Consider the following 17,325-nt stretch of genomic DNA (forward strand, 5'->3'; position numbering starts at 1 on the left):
TTGACATCGCCAATAAAACATTTATTTTAAACGCAGTTGATATCACACAGACCTGTGGCTTCTACAGTAGCATATATCATTGTTTCACAATCTGGTAGCTTGTACGAAGTCTACCTTGGATGGTAACAATATTATGACTCATAATTCAGTGGTATTTTCTCCCTCCAGAACCATTCAGTATTTTCCCTCTGGTTGTTTGTGTCCTCTCACTGATGTAAGGCACATCTCATTGTGTCTTGAGATCTTTTTCGAGTGAACCTACCTCATTTCTGAGAAAGTCCAGCATAGGTTGGGAGAAAGGTCTGATACTCTGGATACTATTGTGGCATCTGCAGTGAGGAGAGGTGACTCTGTGGTGACTCGGCCGTGAGTCCTCGCCTCACCAACTCATCACTGCTGCTGCTGATGCAGACTCTCTGGCAGTGAGCGAGCTGACACCATGTGTGCCACTGAGCACATTCTGTCGCTGCAGTTGTCAAGGTTCACAGTTCACCAACGACTTCTCGTTCCTGCCGGGTAGTTCTCCAAGTGCAGAGAGCAGTGTGATTTTCACCTAAGGTTTCCAGCTCCATTTATAAGTAAATTCTGGAGATGTATTTGTAGTCATGTTCCTGTTATCTAACTGCGTCTCTGTACCAAACAGAGGCAGAGCAATGAAAGAATTTCACAGCATGTTTTCATTTTTCATGCACAGTCTGAGCCTAATAGTGTCTTCCCAAGCTGGCACTTTACAAGTTCTGTGATGGCTAATAAAATAAGCAGCAGGCTTCCACACAACCTCCCACAACAACTCAACACCATCTTTGCTGTAGTTGTCGATGCAGAGGAAGTGAAGGATTTCAGCTCTAAATTCATTCTAGCACCAGTTTCATATCTGAAGCACCAGATATTGTATCCATCTCTGATATGAAGAATGTCCGACTGTGATTAGTACCACTGCACCTTAGATTTAGGACAAAAAAGTTGCATTATTATGAGACTAAATAAAAAAAATTTCAAGGAAATAAGCAGCCAGGAGAACTTGTGATCGCCAGAGTTCAACTCCTTTTGGATTCAAAACCTTAATTAACAATCTCATTGTTTCCTGAGAAACGTCTTTAAATATTACACTGCTGTAACCAAAAGTAGCCCAGATCCTCTCCAAAAAAGAGACTCCACTGTGTGATTCTGTCTTCAGAAAAGACTCAGTAATGTAAAACTTGACAAGATGCTCTATATTCCTCATCACAGGAGACAGACTGATCTTCTGATATTCTCCCTATAAAATGTCATGTTGCCTAAAATTATGACTATTTCATTATATTTTTTCCCTTTAGGTCACCCTGATACTCTTATCTTAGTCCAGTGTGGATGTTATAAGATATATTGATTATCAGCCCTAAATATCAATAATAGGTTTTATTATTTTATAGTAATGGCCCCAAAAATGCAAACTTTAGAAGAAAGCACATAATACAACTCATCCTCATCTTTACTGATGATACCTGCACACACATTTTCTCAAACACTATTAGATTATTAATGTTGAGTAATGACGATGACACTTTGTTAGACGAGGGCTGTAGAAGGCACATTTAGCTTCTTGCTGCACTCTCTGTAGCAACATTAAGAAGAGGGCAGAGCGCCAGACACACAGTGACGATGAGTCATAATGTTACTGTTCCCTGAAAAGTACGAATGCTGTGTTCTGTGGCTGGATTACTGCATCGCAGCTGGGTCTAAAGGTAAAATAAGGAGCGATTTGCTCAGCGACTGCAAAAACGCCACGGCTCATCAGACAGATTGTCTATCACTGCAATGTACCTGAAGATAAGTGCTAACACACATGTCTAGAAGATGCTATTACATGTGGTTTATAAACAAGGAGCAGTGTATGCAACTGTAGTCAAATGATTTTATAGTCATTGATAAACTATAGTTGGAAGCTTTTTGTAGTTTTAACCCATGTTCAGGCAGAAATAATCAGTAAATATTTACTTAGACTCCGGAAGACGGAGTCAGATAATATGAACCGCGTTAGTCGCTTTGGTTTGAATTCCAGACAATGTAGAGAAATTTGTGTTTTCTGGAGTTGACATGTGAAGAACGCAGCAGAAGATTGACGTGACGTTTAAATCTGCTGCGGAAATCAGTGTTTTTGTTTACAGCACATCTCAACACGACCACTCTCTCGCTGGGAATTGTTTCGGATATTATCACTTACTCTGACATTTTCTGGACATTTGACGAGATGCAGGAAAATATCTGTAACCTTTCAGGGAAATGTAGACTGGAGCTCAGTGCACATCTGAAACCTTCTTTTATGTCAGCATGAGTACACATTGATGGTTCTGTTTAGTTTGCTTTTGCATTTGCAAATAAGTTCAGGCAGAATGGAGTCTCTTCACGTGGTCATCTTCTAGGACCATGAATGTTTGCACAAAATGTCATGGTAATGAAACGTAAATACTAGGGCTGCCCTGAGAACCATTTTAGGGGCTTTGATGCTTGAGTGAAATTAACTAATGAAAAAAAAACTGACTTCGACATTGTACTCTGTTGGTATGTTGCATTTTAACAGTAGCAAGATCTATTACCTACTTACCTTACCTACTTAGGTGATTTGCCAAACTCGTTGTTGATTTGTGAGATTTCAGTTTTCTGTGGAATATTTGGCACTCAACTTTTTTGGATGGTGTCATCTGCACTTATTTGAATGTTAGTCCACACTCATGCTTGTTGTAGTTGGAACTTGTAAGTCCGTCCCAGCGATGGTGCCCCTGCAGAATAGTGTCAACGAGACATACTTTAAAACTTTCCATTTACCCAGTATAGTTTGCAGCTCAGAGTTTGCTGTCAGTGTTTCCCGTAACCAAGGGGATTTTTGGAAATGGGATGAGTCTGGAAGTGGAAGGGGAGGAGAAAGCTGCCTGAAATAATCAACCGGAGCAGGCTTATACCAACATTCTACTCTACAACCAGTGAGTCAGACAAATTAGAGGGCGTTTTTAGATTGACAAACATTGCTTAAAGACAGAACTAATCTCATTAGGTATGTTAAATTTAGTTAGTCAGACTCTAATACTTAAGATAAGAGGAGGCTCATATGAGGGAATATGTTTTCAAAAGAGACAACTAATTATCTTAAACCCAAATACAGTTAAAAACATTGGACAGACACAAAAACATCACAATTTCCTTTTTTCATTATTCTTTGAGCCTGAAGGCAGGATGCCGTTACCAAATCATAGAATTATTTTTAATGGTGAGGTATTTCGATATACTATACGACTCATAGTGGCACTGAAGTTAAGAACCTATACACCTGAATCCATAGGAATCATCCTCTGGGGAACATGAATATTTGCATTAAATGATGTTTCCATGTGTTGGACAAACAGGTGGACAAGATGGACTTCTTGATTAAGAACAAAGTCTGTCATAACCAATGACTGCAGCTTTTACTCCATAGAATGTTCACTGTGCTGAAACTGTAATGATTATCTATCTGGCAGTAAGCCCCACACGTTCATTTGTAATCCCCCAGGATGCCTTAGGTCTTGTTAAATCCGAGCTCTTGTCTTCATGCTCTTCCACCTCTTTTCAATTTCGTTCCTCCCCACTTTGACCTGAGTTCAGCGACCGTCCGCTCTACTCTAACTGATCATTAATAATAAAAGCCGACCGCTCGTGGTGACATGCTGCACATTTAAGCTCGTTACAGTTTACCAGTGTTAGACAATGTGTGTGTGTGTGTGTGTGTGTGTGTGTGTGTGTGTGTGTGTGTGTGTTTTTTAGTGACTGTGAGGGCGTTCCCATTAATGTTTCTTGACATCCATCCCTATAGAGTGCAATAGTGACGCCTCTGGTTCTGGAAGTAAATTTCCAAATAATTTTCTCAATTGACTTTTCAGAAATTAAATTAAAAAGTCTGGAACCAGGCCGACCATCTACGAGATGAATTGTGACCATAGAACATTTGATTTTGGAGGTATAAGCCTGTGTTATTTTACGTCGCTGTGCGGTAAAGGTGATGACACGCTGAACGAGCTGATCCTAGTACCCGACATGATTTTCGTGGTAACATTTCCATGGTAACAGTGAGCTCCACCATTCAGAGGTGTCAGTTTTACACCTTAGGATTGTGGGTAGTGTATTTCTCCTTGACATCGCCAGTAAAACATTCTTTAAAATGCAGTTGATATCATACAGACTTTTGGCTTCTACAGTAGCATATAATATTATTTCACAGTCTTACTTCTGGAACCTATGATGAGACACTTGTTTTCTATTGATCACCTAATGGAAATTGAGTATTCATTTCACCTCGAAGCTCCACATTAATGAAAACCCTGCTATTTTGTGGTTTCCATTTTCTTTCTTATCCTTTTTGCCACATTTTCTACTATTATTCCATATGCAGCAATCTGCCACAGCTTCGAATACGACTATTCCCTGCCCCTCAACTCCAATCTGCCATACTTCCAAAAATAAATACACACGAACTGTATTTTTATTCAGAGTGTGAGATAGTTTTCACAAGAGGATGGTGCTCGAACATTACTGTGGAACAGCAGAAACTGCAGTCAGTCTCACATCTCAGGTGTGCCTCACATCATTTACAAAAATCAGTATCTGGTGTATTCAGATTTTGCATAATTCAGAAATGTAAGGTGGGAAACACACCAAAGAAGACGGGATGAAACTCCTGCATTTCCCTTCAGTAATTATTCGATGATTCCACCAGGCTTTGACGTGTAAATTCACAGATCAACTATTCAGAATATGTGATAGATTTAACAGATTCACACCGAGGATGCGAAACATTTGTCCAACAGGAGTGAGCTGCAATCTCCCTCGTGCTGTCTTCATCACTTATATATGTAATTTTAGACGTATATATATATATACATAGAGAGAGAGAGAGAGAAAAACACACACACTGTTCATCAGCAGGGGTCCCTGAGTGTGCTGTGACATTATCCTGCTCTTCCACCGTTATTATTGAGCAAAGCCTGTGATTACTGCTGAGCCAAATCCTGTTTGCTGTTACAGTTGAAGGACCTCTCTAACATTTCCATTATACACTGCTTACTATACTGTACCACTAATCAGCATTCAGCAATAGGTTACTATCTGGGCAGAAATATTGAGAATCAAATATATGATTTGACCCAACAGCCACATCCTCTTTTGCATTTCACACTGAGGCCCAGTACGCTCTTTAAAATGAAGCACAGGTAGTTAATATTAAAAGATCATACATATGGTAATGACTAAAATGTTTAAAAAGTGACCATCATAAAATGTTCAAGAGAGTGAAAAAACAATTCATGGATCCACTCCAAAATTGAACTGGTTCTTCCTTGGGTCATGCCTCCCCCTCCAAACATTTTCATAAAAATTGATCTAGTTGTTTTTGCGTAATCCTGCTGAATAACAGACAAAAACATAACATCCTCCGCTTTTGATATTTACATGAGTTGCTTAAGGAATATTCTGCCCATATTCCTGTTTTACTCAGCATTGTCTGATTATGACTCACAGCAACATTACATCCTTCACGCCATACATTTGACGTCACTGCCACAGTTTCAGAACCCCAACCTAAAAATTTTTTATGTAAGATGCTGTTTTTTACATTTTGGTTGTTTTCTTTTTAATTTAGCAAATGTGCCAGCAAAAGTGTAAAGATAGTGAATTTCAGCAGACAGCTCCTAATCCGTCCATTCGGATCAAGTCGTGACAAAGAGGGCTGAGCTGGCAATCAGTGACCCTGTGACTGTAATTGTCTGTTCCCCAGCAATTTTCTATAATTTGACTTAAGCCCTGCTAGTATCTATAAGAGATTTGTGGTGGTTGATGCATAAGCATAATTCCAGGGGGGAAGCCCCTTCACTCAGGGATAAGGTAGGCGGTACAGCGTGGCTGCTGGAAGGCAAACTGCATCTCCCGTTTTAGTGTTATTCCTTGTGACAACAAGCATCTGCCTCGCTGAATAGCTGCTGGGCAAAACACTGAATCCCCAAACTCAATTATTTAAGGATGAATCTTATAATTTTCTGAGCTTCAACAACAAATACACTTTAACGATCAAAACCATGATTGAATTGGTTCAGCGTTGTCTTTGTAGTGAAGCTTGACACATTTCATTCATCTGTGCCTCAGAGCTCTGACGCTGTTCAGAAACATTAAAAACACATCATTGAGCCTCACCTTTGCACTGAGTGACATGTTGTGTCATTAGCATTAACACGAGCTCTGCTAATGCTTGCATACTTTTTTAATCACCAGCTAAAAATAGTCTACAGTAAATGATGCCACATGCTTCTGACCCATTTAGAGCAATTATATAATAATAATAATGATGCAATAATAATGCATAGTTTCTCACTAACTGTGGCTTAAATGGTTTTCATGTAATTTAAAAGGGGTCATTTGTTGTGACAATTCAAAAAATAATTCACTTGACTTTGCAGTTCACATTCGCTAGGACTGGGCAGTTAACCCAAAATGTATCAAAACCGACATTTATAGCCTCTCACTGACTTAATCAACAGAGCTCATTAAATAATTGTTAATTCATCGTATAATATCACCCAGCCCTGCCCTGAACTCTCTTATATTTTACAGGTAGTGAGAAGAACGATTTCACATTCTAACTTTAGCCACAACTGACAACAACTTAATGAGGTCTAAATATGTCAGAAGTCCTGGTTAGAAACCCAGTGGAGACAATCACAAACTTAATTTGTTGATGCTGTTGAACTCAATTCATAAAAATAGATACAACCTAAGCATGCCTCCTCATAAAGTGAAATCTGAAAGAAGTCATAGTAATCTATAAAGCGGTTCAGCGGTATTACAGGTAATCAATACAGGGGACTGCAGAGTTTACGCTCCGTGGCCTCGGTTATGTAACTACAGAGCACTGACTGCTCTCTGGAGCAAGGCAAGAAAATTCCCCTTTCGGTAATCGCTGCAGTCCTGGACTAGGAATTTCATCCCAGAGCAGCTATGATCAGTGATGCTACTCACAAGCTAACACTGAACATCCTCTATGGAGCTCAGATGTCAGGTCCACAGATCCAGCAGAGTTCAAATTCTTGCAGACAGAAGCGACAACTTCATGCAGAGACTTCCTGTTGGTGATTGCCCCACATCCTTTTCCTCCCGACATGTTAGACTCTTCTGCCCCTTTAACTACAAAAACTAAACCTGCTCCCAACACCCGGCACCTCTGCCTGAGACGTGGCGCCTCAGTAAGAAATGCACTTTCATCTCATCCAAGCTCCATCTACTAGTGGCCCACTTTGAATCAGGTTTAAGGGCTTCTTTGCTTCGTTGCAGTTTGATAGCTAATCTGTTTGAATGTCTCTCCTCCGCCACGCTGGGTTCCAAGTGTTATATAACTGTTTCCTTTCTCCCAGAGGGGTTTGTCTGCCGTACAACGAAATGAGCTGTGAATCACTGTTCCAACTTTGCATCGTCACTGCTCTGTCACTGAGTCATTTGCATTATGATAATCAGGTTCAATAGTCTTAAACACATTAGATGTAACAGCAGGTTTTGTTCGACATTTGCATCTGAATGTTTTCCAGGTCTCACTCTTTTCACCTCAGCTCCCATGTCTGCTAATTAGTGTGAAAACCAGGAAATAGAGAAGCATCACATTTGTATCTATTTCGATCAGTAAATTCATTTGTGTTGGAAAATTCAACCCTGAGCAATAAGCTATGGGTTTGTGAATATATGTCGATTTTATTTAAATCCCTTAGTAACTGTCTAATATTCACAATCAAAAACATTTTATTCATGAATTCATTGATTTGTTTGGCCTCTTGCACTCCTGATAGAAGACTCTTCAGCTGCCGCAGTAAATGCTCCACATATGATCATTAACCAGAAGTCTGTCAGATTTGCTGTGTGATATGGGTTCATGAGAAGCTTTTTGTTTTTGCTCAAAACAGCTGCCTGCTGTGGTGAGAATCAGGGATAATTAGAGCAGGGAAAATCAATTAAAAAAGTTCAACCTGTGGGTTGTAAAGACTTAAACAAATTGCCAACAGGTGCTAAAACGCTCCTAAGAGCTCAGAGTAATTTTCTGTGGGTTTATTACCACAAGAAACAGCTTTCACACAACTTTGACTTCTTTATCCCATTGTTAATATAAAAATATTGATTTTTTTATTGAGTATGACATATTTTTCATTAAAACAGAGTTGGGATGAGATAAATCATCATATATGGGCTGATTATGATGTTTTCTCTTCTTTCGTCTCCTGTGCAGGATTTCAGTCATTCTTCCCCCTCACCTCTGGCCTGACAGACGCACCAGCCCATCACCATGAACTATCTTCGCCGTCGCTTATCAGACAGCAGCTTTGTGGCCAACCTCCCCAACGGCTACATGATGGATCTCCAGAGACCGACCCCTCCAGGTTCATCCACCTCCACGCCTGCATCCCCGGCCACAGAGAGGCGGCAGCCCCCGAGCATGCCAAGCCAGACCCAGGGCTCGGGACCCGGCTCGGGACCCGGCTCCGGCTCCGTCTCAGGCTCAGGCTCAGGCTCTGGCTCTGGCTCTGGCTCAGGCTCAGGCTCCGGCTCCGGCACAGGCTCTGCTCCAGGCCTGGGTGCAGGCTCAGGGAGCTTCCTCAGCTCCTTCTCCAGCGTGGTGAAGAGTGCTCAGATGGCCCAAAACGTCGCCGCTGCTGCACACGCCAAAGCGGCGGCAGCATCTGCGGAAGGCGCCGCTGCAGGAAACAGTCAGCCAGCCAAGCCTGTCATACGCAAGCCCAAGATCCTGCTGGTGATTGATGATCAGCACACAGACTGGTGAGTGGAAGTTCCAAGGTGTTAGCGTGTGTGGAGGTGCCTCGCTGAGCACATGATAGTCGTTTTTCTGCATGTTTGTAAACCCTGCTGCTCATATTAAAAAAATCTAATCTAGTCTTATAAATGAATTGAATGATGCAGGATTTGTTTCACACCAGTACAAAAAATATCTGAACTGTGAGTTCTTTTTCCTGGTGGCAAAAATTGCCATGAAAATGTCCACGTTCACAAGATCACAAAGAGCTGTTGTAACATCTTTTCAGTTCTGCTGCATTAAGCAGTATCTGGAAAATAAAAGATGGCAGCTTGACCTTTGTTTCTAAAAGGTATGAAACAGAATAATTGAGCGATTTTTGGAAGGGTCAAATCAGGTTGATGATCCTCTAGTCTAATTGTGTATAATAAACAAACAAGATTTTACATGTGTACATGGAATCATTTAAAGTGTTGTTAGACTTGAGTCTACCCGAACAGAAAAAAAGGTAATAAATCCCCCTTTAGCTCAGACTGGAGATAGTATACTTAAATTAGTATTTAACCTGAGCTCTAGGCTAACAGTCTCCTTGCTCTCTGTTTAGCTCAAGTATTGGAGTAGTATCAAACTCTCAGCAAGAAAGCATGTGAGTGCGTATCAGTTGTCCGTGAGCTAGTTAGCCATTAAAATCTGTCAGCACATGAAAATAAATTTTGCCTGAGGTGTTAATCATCAGACTTTTAGCTCCAGTGAAATAAAAAAGATCTTAAGGTTCAGCTTCAAAAGGAGTGAGAGGTTTTATTGTTTGTGACAGACTTGTACGTCCTTGGCTTTCGCCGACTCAGACCACGGCTCTTTGTGCTGGAGTACAAAATTGTCATGGTAACAAGAAGAAGGTCCTTTGCTTTAGTGATGACAGAAAAATAAATGAGCTTTAATGAGGAGAGATGGCTCCATCCTTCACCCAACGCACACACATGTGAGCGGCTGATATCAGCTGCCTTTTGCTGCTGCTGAATTGATTTCTTGAGCTGCCAGTGTTTGGCTTACTGAATCGATAAACCACTCTTCCATTTCATGAATTGTTATTCTGTTGCCTGACATTTGCAGGTAAATCGTCCTCGGCGAAACTGTTATTAGCTATTTCCAGCACTTTGAATTTCTTTACTGAATTAGTGGGGATCATTATGTACCGAAGCAACTGTATCTACGGCTCAGTAGGGAGATTAGGCCTCCGTCTAAAAATGATCACTAAATTAAAGCGCCCCGCTGTCAGCCGTTTCAAAACCACAGAAAATTGCTCTTAATTTTCTGAAAAGCCTGGCGGCCTTTTTTCTTCAAGCCAGCTGGCTGAAATCCCAAAAGGGCCCCGCTCCTCTTCGCATCCCGGTGTGTCTGACATGACTCATCAGGGGATCATCCTCCCTCTGAAGCGTCCAGGCCCATCGAGACGCTGTGAGGGAGCGTCTTCACTCTTGAGAGAACAGCAGGGGTTGTTATTCACAGAACCAAACTCAGTAACTTAAAAGAGAGAGTAATGGAGGCTTTGATAAGTGAAGTGGTCGGTCGCTTTTTCAGCAAATGATCAAGAGGGAAAGTTGTTTTTGTCATGGTTGACACAGGAACATCAACACCTGTACAATATAATACAGTGCAGCACCTCTGTAATAAATCCTTCCTTTGTGGACCTTTCAATGTTTTTATGCCTCTATGCCGGCGACAGCCAGCGGCCTGAGGGCCTTATGTTTTTCACTTAGACTCTCGGATCAACTGATCATTTGGTGGCCAAAGATCAAGTTCACAGTGTCTTCACAAAACATTTATTGGCTTTTTGAACATGATATCTCAAGTTTTGTTCAATCATAACTCACATAGGCTCCTTTCACACTAGAAACCTGTTCTCACATTCGTCTGAAGGGGGAAAGCTTCTCGTTGCTCCCTTGAAATCTGAGCAGGATTTTGTGACCTCACAACTTTTATGATTATACTATTAATGATTCGTAAAGATGAAGTAATCTTCAGACAATAGATTTTTTGTGGAAAAATCCTCTCTATCATCTCTTTTATTCAATGCAGAATATTCTTTTGGTCTTTCAACATGCATGGCGCTCATGTCTCATTTAAATATTTCTATTTTAAGAAAAATCCATCTTCTAATTGTAAATGTCTTTATTTTTTAAAAAGATATTTACATATTATAAGTCAAGTTAGAAAAACCTATGCAATATTCCTATATATATAGGAATATTGCATTTTAAAATAGATATTAAAGATCAACTTGGATCAGATTGGATTTGGTTTGTTACTCAGACTATATTTTGTCCACCGAGTGGCACTGTAGCTCAGTGAAAGCTTCACAGAGAAATGCTCATCACCTCTCCTCATGCTGTGTTTCTTTGTGAAGTGAAGGGCTGTGACCAGCAGATGGTGATGTCTGATAACCTCTCAGCTTTTCTGAGGCAGAGTGTGAGTGTACAGATGATCTGTAATGGACAGCATCTCCTGACCGCTGAAGCCATATGCTCTTTTACACCAAAATGATTCTTATAAAGAGTAGATCTTAATGTTTATCTCCATCAGTCCACTTTTTAGTGGAGTTAAGCTGTGTGTCCATATTAATGTAAATCTTCTCACTGGAAGAGAGAGTGAAACCAAGCTGTGTCCTTCATCCAGAGAAAGCTGCACTTAACACTGTTTAGTCCCATCAACCAACCGAGACTGTGTGACCTCAGGGACAACGTCCTAAAGCTCTGCTGGAGCAGATGTGCCATTTATACAACAGGCAACTGTAATTATGAAAATTATATGAAAGTAATAATTAGCATCGGCATTGAAATCATTATGCAAATCAAGCTCTCTCCTTTTCAACCTTAGATCATAGGACTTCAAACTGGGAGGGGGGCCTCCCTATAGTGGTGTGCAGGAGAGTTGAAGGTTTGGTGCAAAGGTAGTGCAAAGACACAATGAGACTGATGCTCGTCAGTTTTCTCAAAACAATCCAAAGTTAATTATCTTACTTCGACACAGTTAATAGTTGTAGCAGCAACAGTGGCTTTGACAATTATTAAAAGACGTACTTACAGGGTCATAGGTCCTTAAAATGTCCACACATAGTCATGATACACATATTTTTAGATTTAGTTTGTATTGATGTGCATCAAATATAAATGTCTATTAAAGAATTGAAAGTCAAAGACAAGGAAGAAGCTCCCTGTAAATCCTGAGCTAGCCTGAGTATCATCAGGAGTATCATCAGGTAATCCAGTGATCTGTGTCTATACATTGCCAATTCTCCAAAATATTATTATAATAACAAATTGAAGATACAAAGTGCTTCACAAGAGGCTTAAACAACCATAAAGCAACAATGAAAATTGAGTTATGTAAAATGAATTAAAATCCATCCAGAGATGATTTCACATACTGTAAAGGCACAATGGTTTGTAGTCACTAATCAGATTCAGGGAACTAGTAAACAGACAGCGGATTTAAGATGGCGTGCAGGTTAGTAAATCCTTGATATATGCAGGGACTTGGATTGTGTAAAGCTTAAAAAGTCATCAATATAATCTTAGAAGAAATATTTTAAGATAAACAAATATAGGGGCAAAGTTGTCTCAATTTAGTCTTTTGAAACCATTGTTCGAGAGAAATTACCTTAACACCTTATTTCAGGAGTAAAGTACTGCAGTGTCAACTTTACTTTATTAGTCTCAGAGGAAACTTCAAAAGTACAGGTCTGGTGTGAAAGAAGCAGCTAAACAGTTAATGCTCAACCTCCTGCGACAAGTGCAACTTGTAAAAAAGCCCAAATATTTGGCTGCTGCTTTGGCAACGTGTCCGTGTCATGGTGTCGGCCTTTTCTGTCACAGTGTTTGTTTAAAGACAATGTGAAACCTGCTTTTGGGGCAACTGCATCCTCTTACTGCTGTTGATTTAGGCACATTGGGAAATACAGTAGGTGAACTGTGCAATGCTTCTCCGGTGAAACCTCTGCACAGGGCTGCTGAAAAGAAAAAGTTCAGATCAAAATCAAACCACACTGGCCAAAGTTGTAATTTATTTTATGGCCCTGTAGTGATTCCAGATGTAATCTTGTTTTTTATTTTTAAACCACCAGGCAAAGTCTTCCAGGAGTCAAACAGATGTGCTATGTTTTTCACATATTTCCATAAATCAAAACTGGGGTTCTGTCGTCCATCTGTAGTTACGGCTTTGGCCTGGGCCACAGTAGCTGACAGAAGAGTTTTTATCTGGAGGACAAACTGATCAACAGCTTCAGGCACAGTACAGCGCTGTTCTGCTGTGTTCACATCAATTTGTAATCATCCACCAACACATATTCTCTATCGGTGCCTAAAGAAAAGCATGCAGCTACATTTGATATGTTGCGAAGAGTATCAATATTTTCCTTCAGACATATGAACATGCATCAAAGCAGAAATAGAGGAGGGTGTCCGTCCGTCCATCGCTACTTGGCTTTGGGTTGAATTTCCTCCTGGGCATTCCAGCAAAGAGGCTGAGGTCTCTGCGGAAACGGTGCTCTGTCTTGACAGGCTTGGCCTCCAGCAATGACTGATCCACAATAGCAGTACACAGCACTGAGGCAAAGACTCCGAGAGCATCACCGTCACCACCAACAATCCCTCCTTTTCTCTCTCTGTGTCCCTGTGTCTCGCTCTCTCCCTCGCTCTCAGGCTGACATGTGCGACGCTTTGCCAAGAAGCTGTCGATCTGTTTTGCGCCGTGTTCTGAAAGATATGAGCAACCAATAGTTCAACTCAGCCCTTCTGCTGCAAATTCTTACTTCTTTATGCATGTCGGCAGTTCTGCCTGAGCCTCTGCTCGCTCTGAGCCATTTGAAGAGGGTTTTAATTTCATGTTGAGTCAAATGAAAAAGCAGGAAGCCCACACAATGCTGAATGTCTCAAGGGCAAAGAAGAGGTGGAACATCTTATTGTGGCTTCAAGAAAGGGGCAAAAGTTCATTAACTGCAAAGTGCCAAGATTGCACAAGCACTTACTTAAAGTGTAGTCCCCTTATTTCTACTCATTTCTTTTGATCATATCAGAGCATTTCCTGATCCATAAAAATCACATCCCATAAATCTCTGCGTGAGGCTGACAGTGCTGGCCTTACAGCAGTCCTGTAGTTAAATACCATCGTTTTCAGCTATTACCACTGCAGGATCTTTGACAGAAACTTAAGGAAGTTATATGGGGCTCAATAAACTTAAAATTAGGTGAATGTTTGATCATCTAACAGACTGTGAAAACCTCTTCTCACTGTTAGGTTAGGACCCTTTTAATAGATGCAGAGCTTCACACTGACTGCCCCACATCCTGTCCTCTCCTCAGTAGCTAACCTCATCCCTCACCGGCTGACCCCACAAACATGGACAATTTTGTTTGTTGCAATGGTTCTAACAAATTATAATTTGCTCTCAGCCCTTAGCACCATTAATGCATCTTTTAAGTTCATTGTTCCTCATCGTTCCTCAGAAGATTGTGGAGACCAAAACCACAGCAAACAAAACATGAACAGGTTAGGTTGACACAACACAATTCATAATCATTATTAAAGTTACTTTGTAACTGTTCAATGTTTATTTACGCTACATGCTTACACGTTAATCAAATAGTGTGAAAAGGTGATAATTTCATTACTGTTTGCAATTTGTTTTTGCTGCCCACAGGTGGCCAATAACCACCAGTTCAATTATAAACAAACTGTTTCCTAATACTAGGAACCATGTGTCATGATGAAAACACGAGCTAAACCAAAACCTGTAAAACTTTATTTTATATCTTTTGTAAACTGCAGTATTAGCAGTACATCAAGTTTAGAGTGGATCCAAATAGGAGCAATTGTTTTTTTGTTTTCATATTCTTCCTATTAATGGTACAACACAGGACATTTTCTCATGGTTAAAAAGTTAAAAAGGAATTCAGCTCCGTGGTGTTTATGTAGTGGGCGTGTGCACGACTGGGAGATTGAAAGCCCAGACCTCTTTGTGGAGCTAAATGTTTATGTTTAAACACATGTGTGGAGGTGAAGGGGCGGAGAGAGCACCTTCACCTGCACCACTGAGGATCAATCAGCACAGGTGAGAGCTGTTAGCTGATTGATCCTCAGACTTTAAAAGGAGGCAGCAGAGCTGCCTCGAGAGAACTCCGGGAAGGCTCAGAGAACACGGGAGAACGCACTAGACTCGGGAGAGAAAAGGACACACACGGGGGTGAAGCTGAAGGTCCAGCAAATAGTGCTGGACCTGTTAAGTTCCATGTTTTGTATGTTCAGTTTGACCTTAAATAAAAGATGCTAAACCCTCAATGGTTGAACTGGTCCGTCTCTGGCTGTCGTGAGGGGAACCCGGTGGCGTGGTCAAACGCCACACTGGCACCTGAACAGGGACCTCACACAGCCAGGGACTGGGTACAATCGTTGGGGAAGGAGACGGAGGAGATCCTGAGGCAGACGCAGAGGCAGATGGAGGAGCTCCTGAGGCAGACGGAGAGGATGAGGCTTGAGCGCCTCACCTGCGGCACCGAGCTGGAGAGGGCGGGGAGCGCTGGTCCCCGATCGGCGGTGAAGCCGATGGGTCCGGCTCCAGGGTCAGCGGGGAAGCTGACGCCTCCGGTTCCAGCGCTGAGGTCGGCGGGGAAGCCGAGACCTCCGGTTCCGGTGCCTCGGTCGGCGGTGAAGCCGACACCTCCCGGGCCGACTCCTCTTCCTGTTCCCGTGTCAGCGGAGATGCTGACGCCTCCGGTCCCGGTACCGAGGTCGGCGGGGAAGCCGACACCTCCCGGACCGACTCCTCTTCCTGTTCCCGTGTCAGCGGAGAAGCTGACGCCTCCGGTCCCGGTGCCGAGGTCGGCGGGGAAGCCGAGACCTCCGGTTCCGGCGCTGAGGTCGGCGGGGAAGCCGACACCTCCCGGGCCGACTCCTCTTCCTGTTCCCGTGTCAGCGGAGAAGCTGACGCCTCCGGTCCCGGTGCCGAGGTCGGCGGGGAAGCCGAGACCTCCGGTTCCGGCGCCTCGGTCGGCGGTGAAGCCGACACCTCCCGGGCCGACTCCTCTTCCTGTTCCCGTGTCAGCGGAGAAGCTGACGCCTCCGGTCCCGGTGCCGAGGTCGGCGGGGAAGCCGACACCTCCGGGTCCTGCTCCTCTTCCTGCGCCGAGGTCAGCGGAGAAGCTGACGCCTCCGGTCCCGGTGCCGGGGTCCAAGGTGCCCGTGCGGCGGCGCCCACCTGCTGAGGGGTCCAAGGTGCCCGTGCGGCGGCGCCCACCTGCTGAGGGGTCCAAGGTGCCCGTGCGGCGGCGCCCACCTGCTCCGGGGTCCAAGGTGCCCGTGCGGCGGCGCCCACCTGCTCCGGGGGCCAAGGTGCCCGTGCGGCGGCGCCCACCTGCTCCGGGGGCCAAGGTGCCCGTGCGGCGGCGCCCACCTTCCAGGCTGCCTGAGGGATGCCGCGTCCCGCGACGCCCACCTGCTCGACCCCCGGAGCGCCTCAGTCGGTGGGCTGGGTTCCTCCCCTGGCCGGATGGGAGGGGGGGGAGTAGTTCAGGCCGGATAGCTCCCGGGCCTGAATTTGACGGTGGGGGTATGTGGAGGTGAAGGGGCGGAGAGAGCACCTTCACCTGCACCACTGAGGATCAATCAGCACAGGTGAGAGCTGTTAGCTGATTGATCCTCAGACTTTAAAAGGAGGCAGCAGAGCTGCCTCGAGAGAACTCCGGGAAGGCTCAGAGAACACGGGAGAACGCACTAGACTCGGGAGAGAAAAGGACACACACGGGGGTGAAGCTGAAGGTCCAGCAAATAGTGCTGGACCTGTTAAGTTCCATGTTTTGTATGTTCAGTTTGACCTTAAATAAAAGATGCTAAACCCTCAATGGTTGGACTGGTTCGTCTCTGGCTGTCGTGAGGGGAACCCGGTGGCGTGGTCGAACGCCACAACATGTAAAGGGCTTGTTCAAACCAGAGGGCCCGGCAGCCTGTAAATTAAACTGATCACTTGGAGTGACGACATGTTTTGCAATACATTGACACGCATACCATTCTTTTTTTTTAGGCAGTGAGCATGTAGACCCTGCCTCATGCTTCATGGTGGCGGCGACGGTGGTCCAGGGTGAGAGGGGGCATTGCCTGTCTAGTATGTAGGTCAGTAATGCCGAAGATTCACGGCTTCCAAAATTACAGAGAATGAGACGGCAAGGGACCCAAAACTTTAAAAGTCCAACAGCTGGGAGATGTTAACTTCAAGATCCTCCTCAGTGACTGTAATGAATGATAATGAACGGACGTAAAAGGACAGATGTAGGGGGATGAAAAACAAATAGGCAGACATGGGAAAGACAAGCGCAGGAGAAAAGAGGCTTTGTTTGGTGAGTGGCTCTGAGGACAAACGCTGCAAAAGCAAAAAGTGTTTAGTTGTGGGTAAGTTGAGAGGCACTCTAAATCCCCGAAACAGCCTGTCCCAGTAAACCGAAGGCCTCGAGCATGTCCTCAACTGCACACAGCTCCAGCCTGAAGCC

General features: G+C 43.4%; 1 protein-coding gene across 1 annotated transcript in view; it reads left to right on the forward strand.

Annotated features, from left to right (window-relative positions):
• Nucleotides 1-17,325, forward strand: part of syn3 (synapsin III) — a 91,496-nt gene that overhangs the window by 2,328 nt on the left and 71,843 nt on the right. The window contains 3 exon segments of the mRNA XM_069519406.1: nucleotides 8,270-8,482; nucleotides 8,484-8,591; nucleotides 8,594-8,817. Of these exon segments, the coding sequence (XP_069375507.1) occupies nucleotides 8,327-8,482; nucleotides 8,484-8,591; nucleotides 8,594-8,817 (488 nt within the window). The 5' untranslated portion in view covers nucleotides 8,270-8,326.

The sequence above is a fragment of the Paralichthys olivaceus genome, chromosome 23 (assembly GCF_024713975.1).
Source record: "Paralichthys olivaceus isolate ysfri-2021 chromosome 23, ASM2471397v2, whole genome shotgun sequence".
NCBI classification, from domain to species: domain Eukaryota; kingdom Metazoa; phylum Chordata; class Actinopteri; order Pleuronectiformes; family Paralichthyidae; genus Paralichthys; species Paralichthys olivaceus.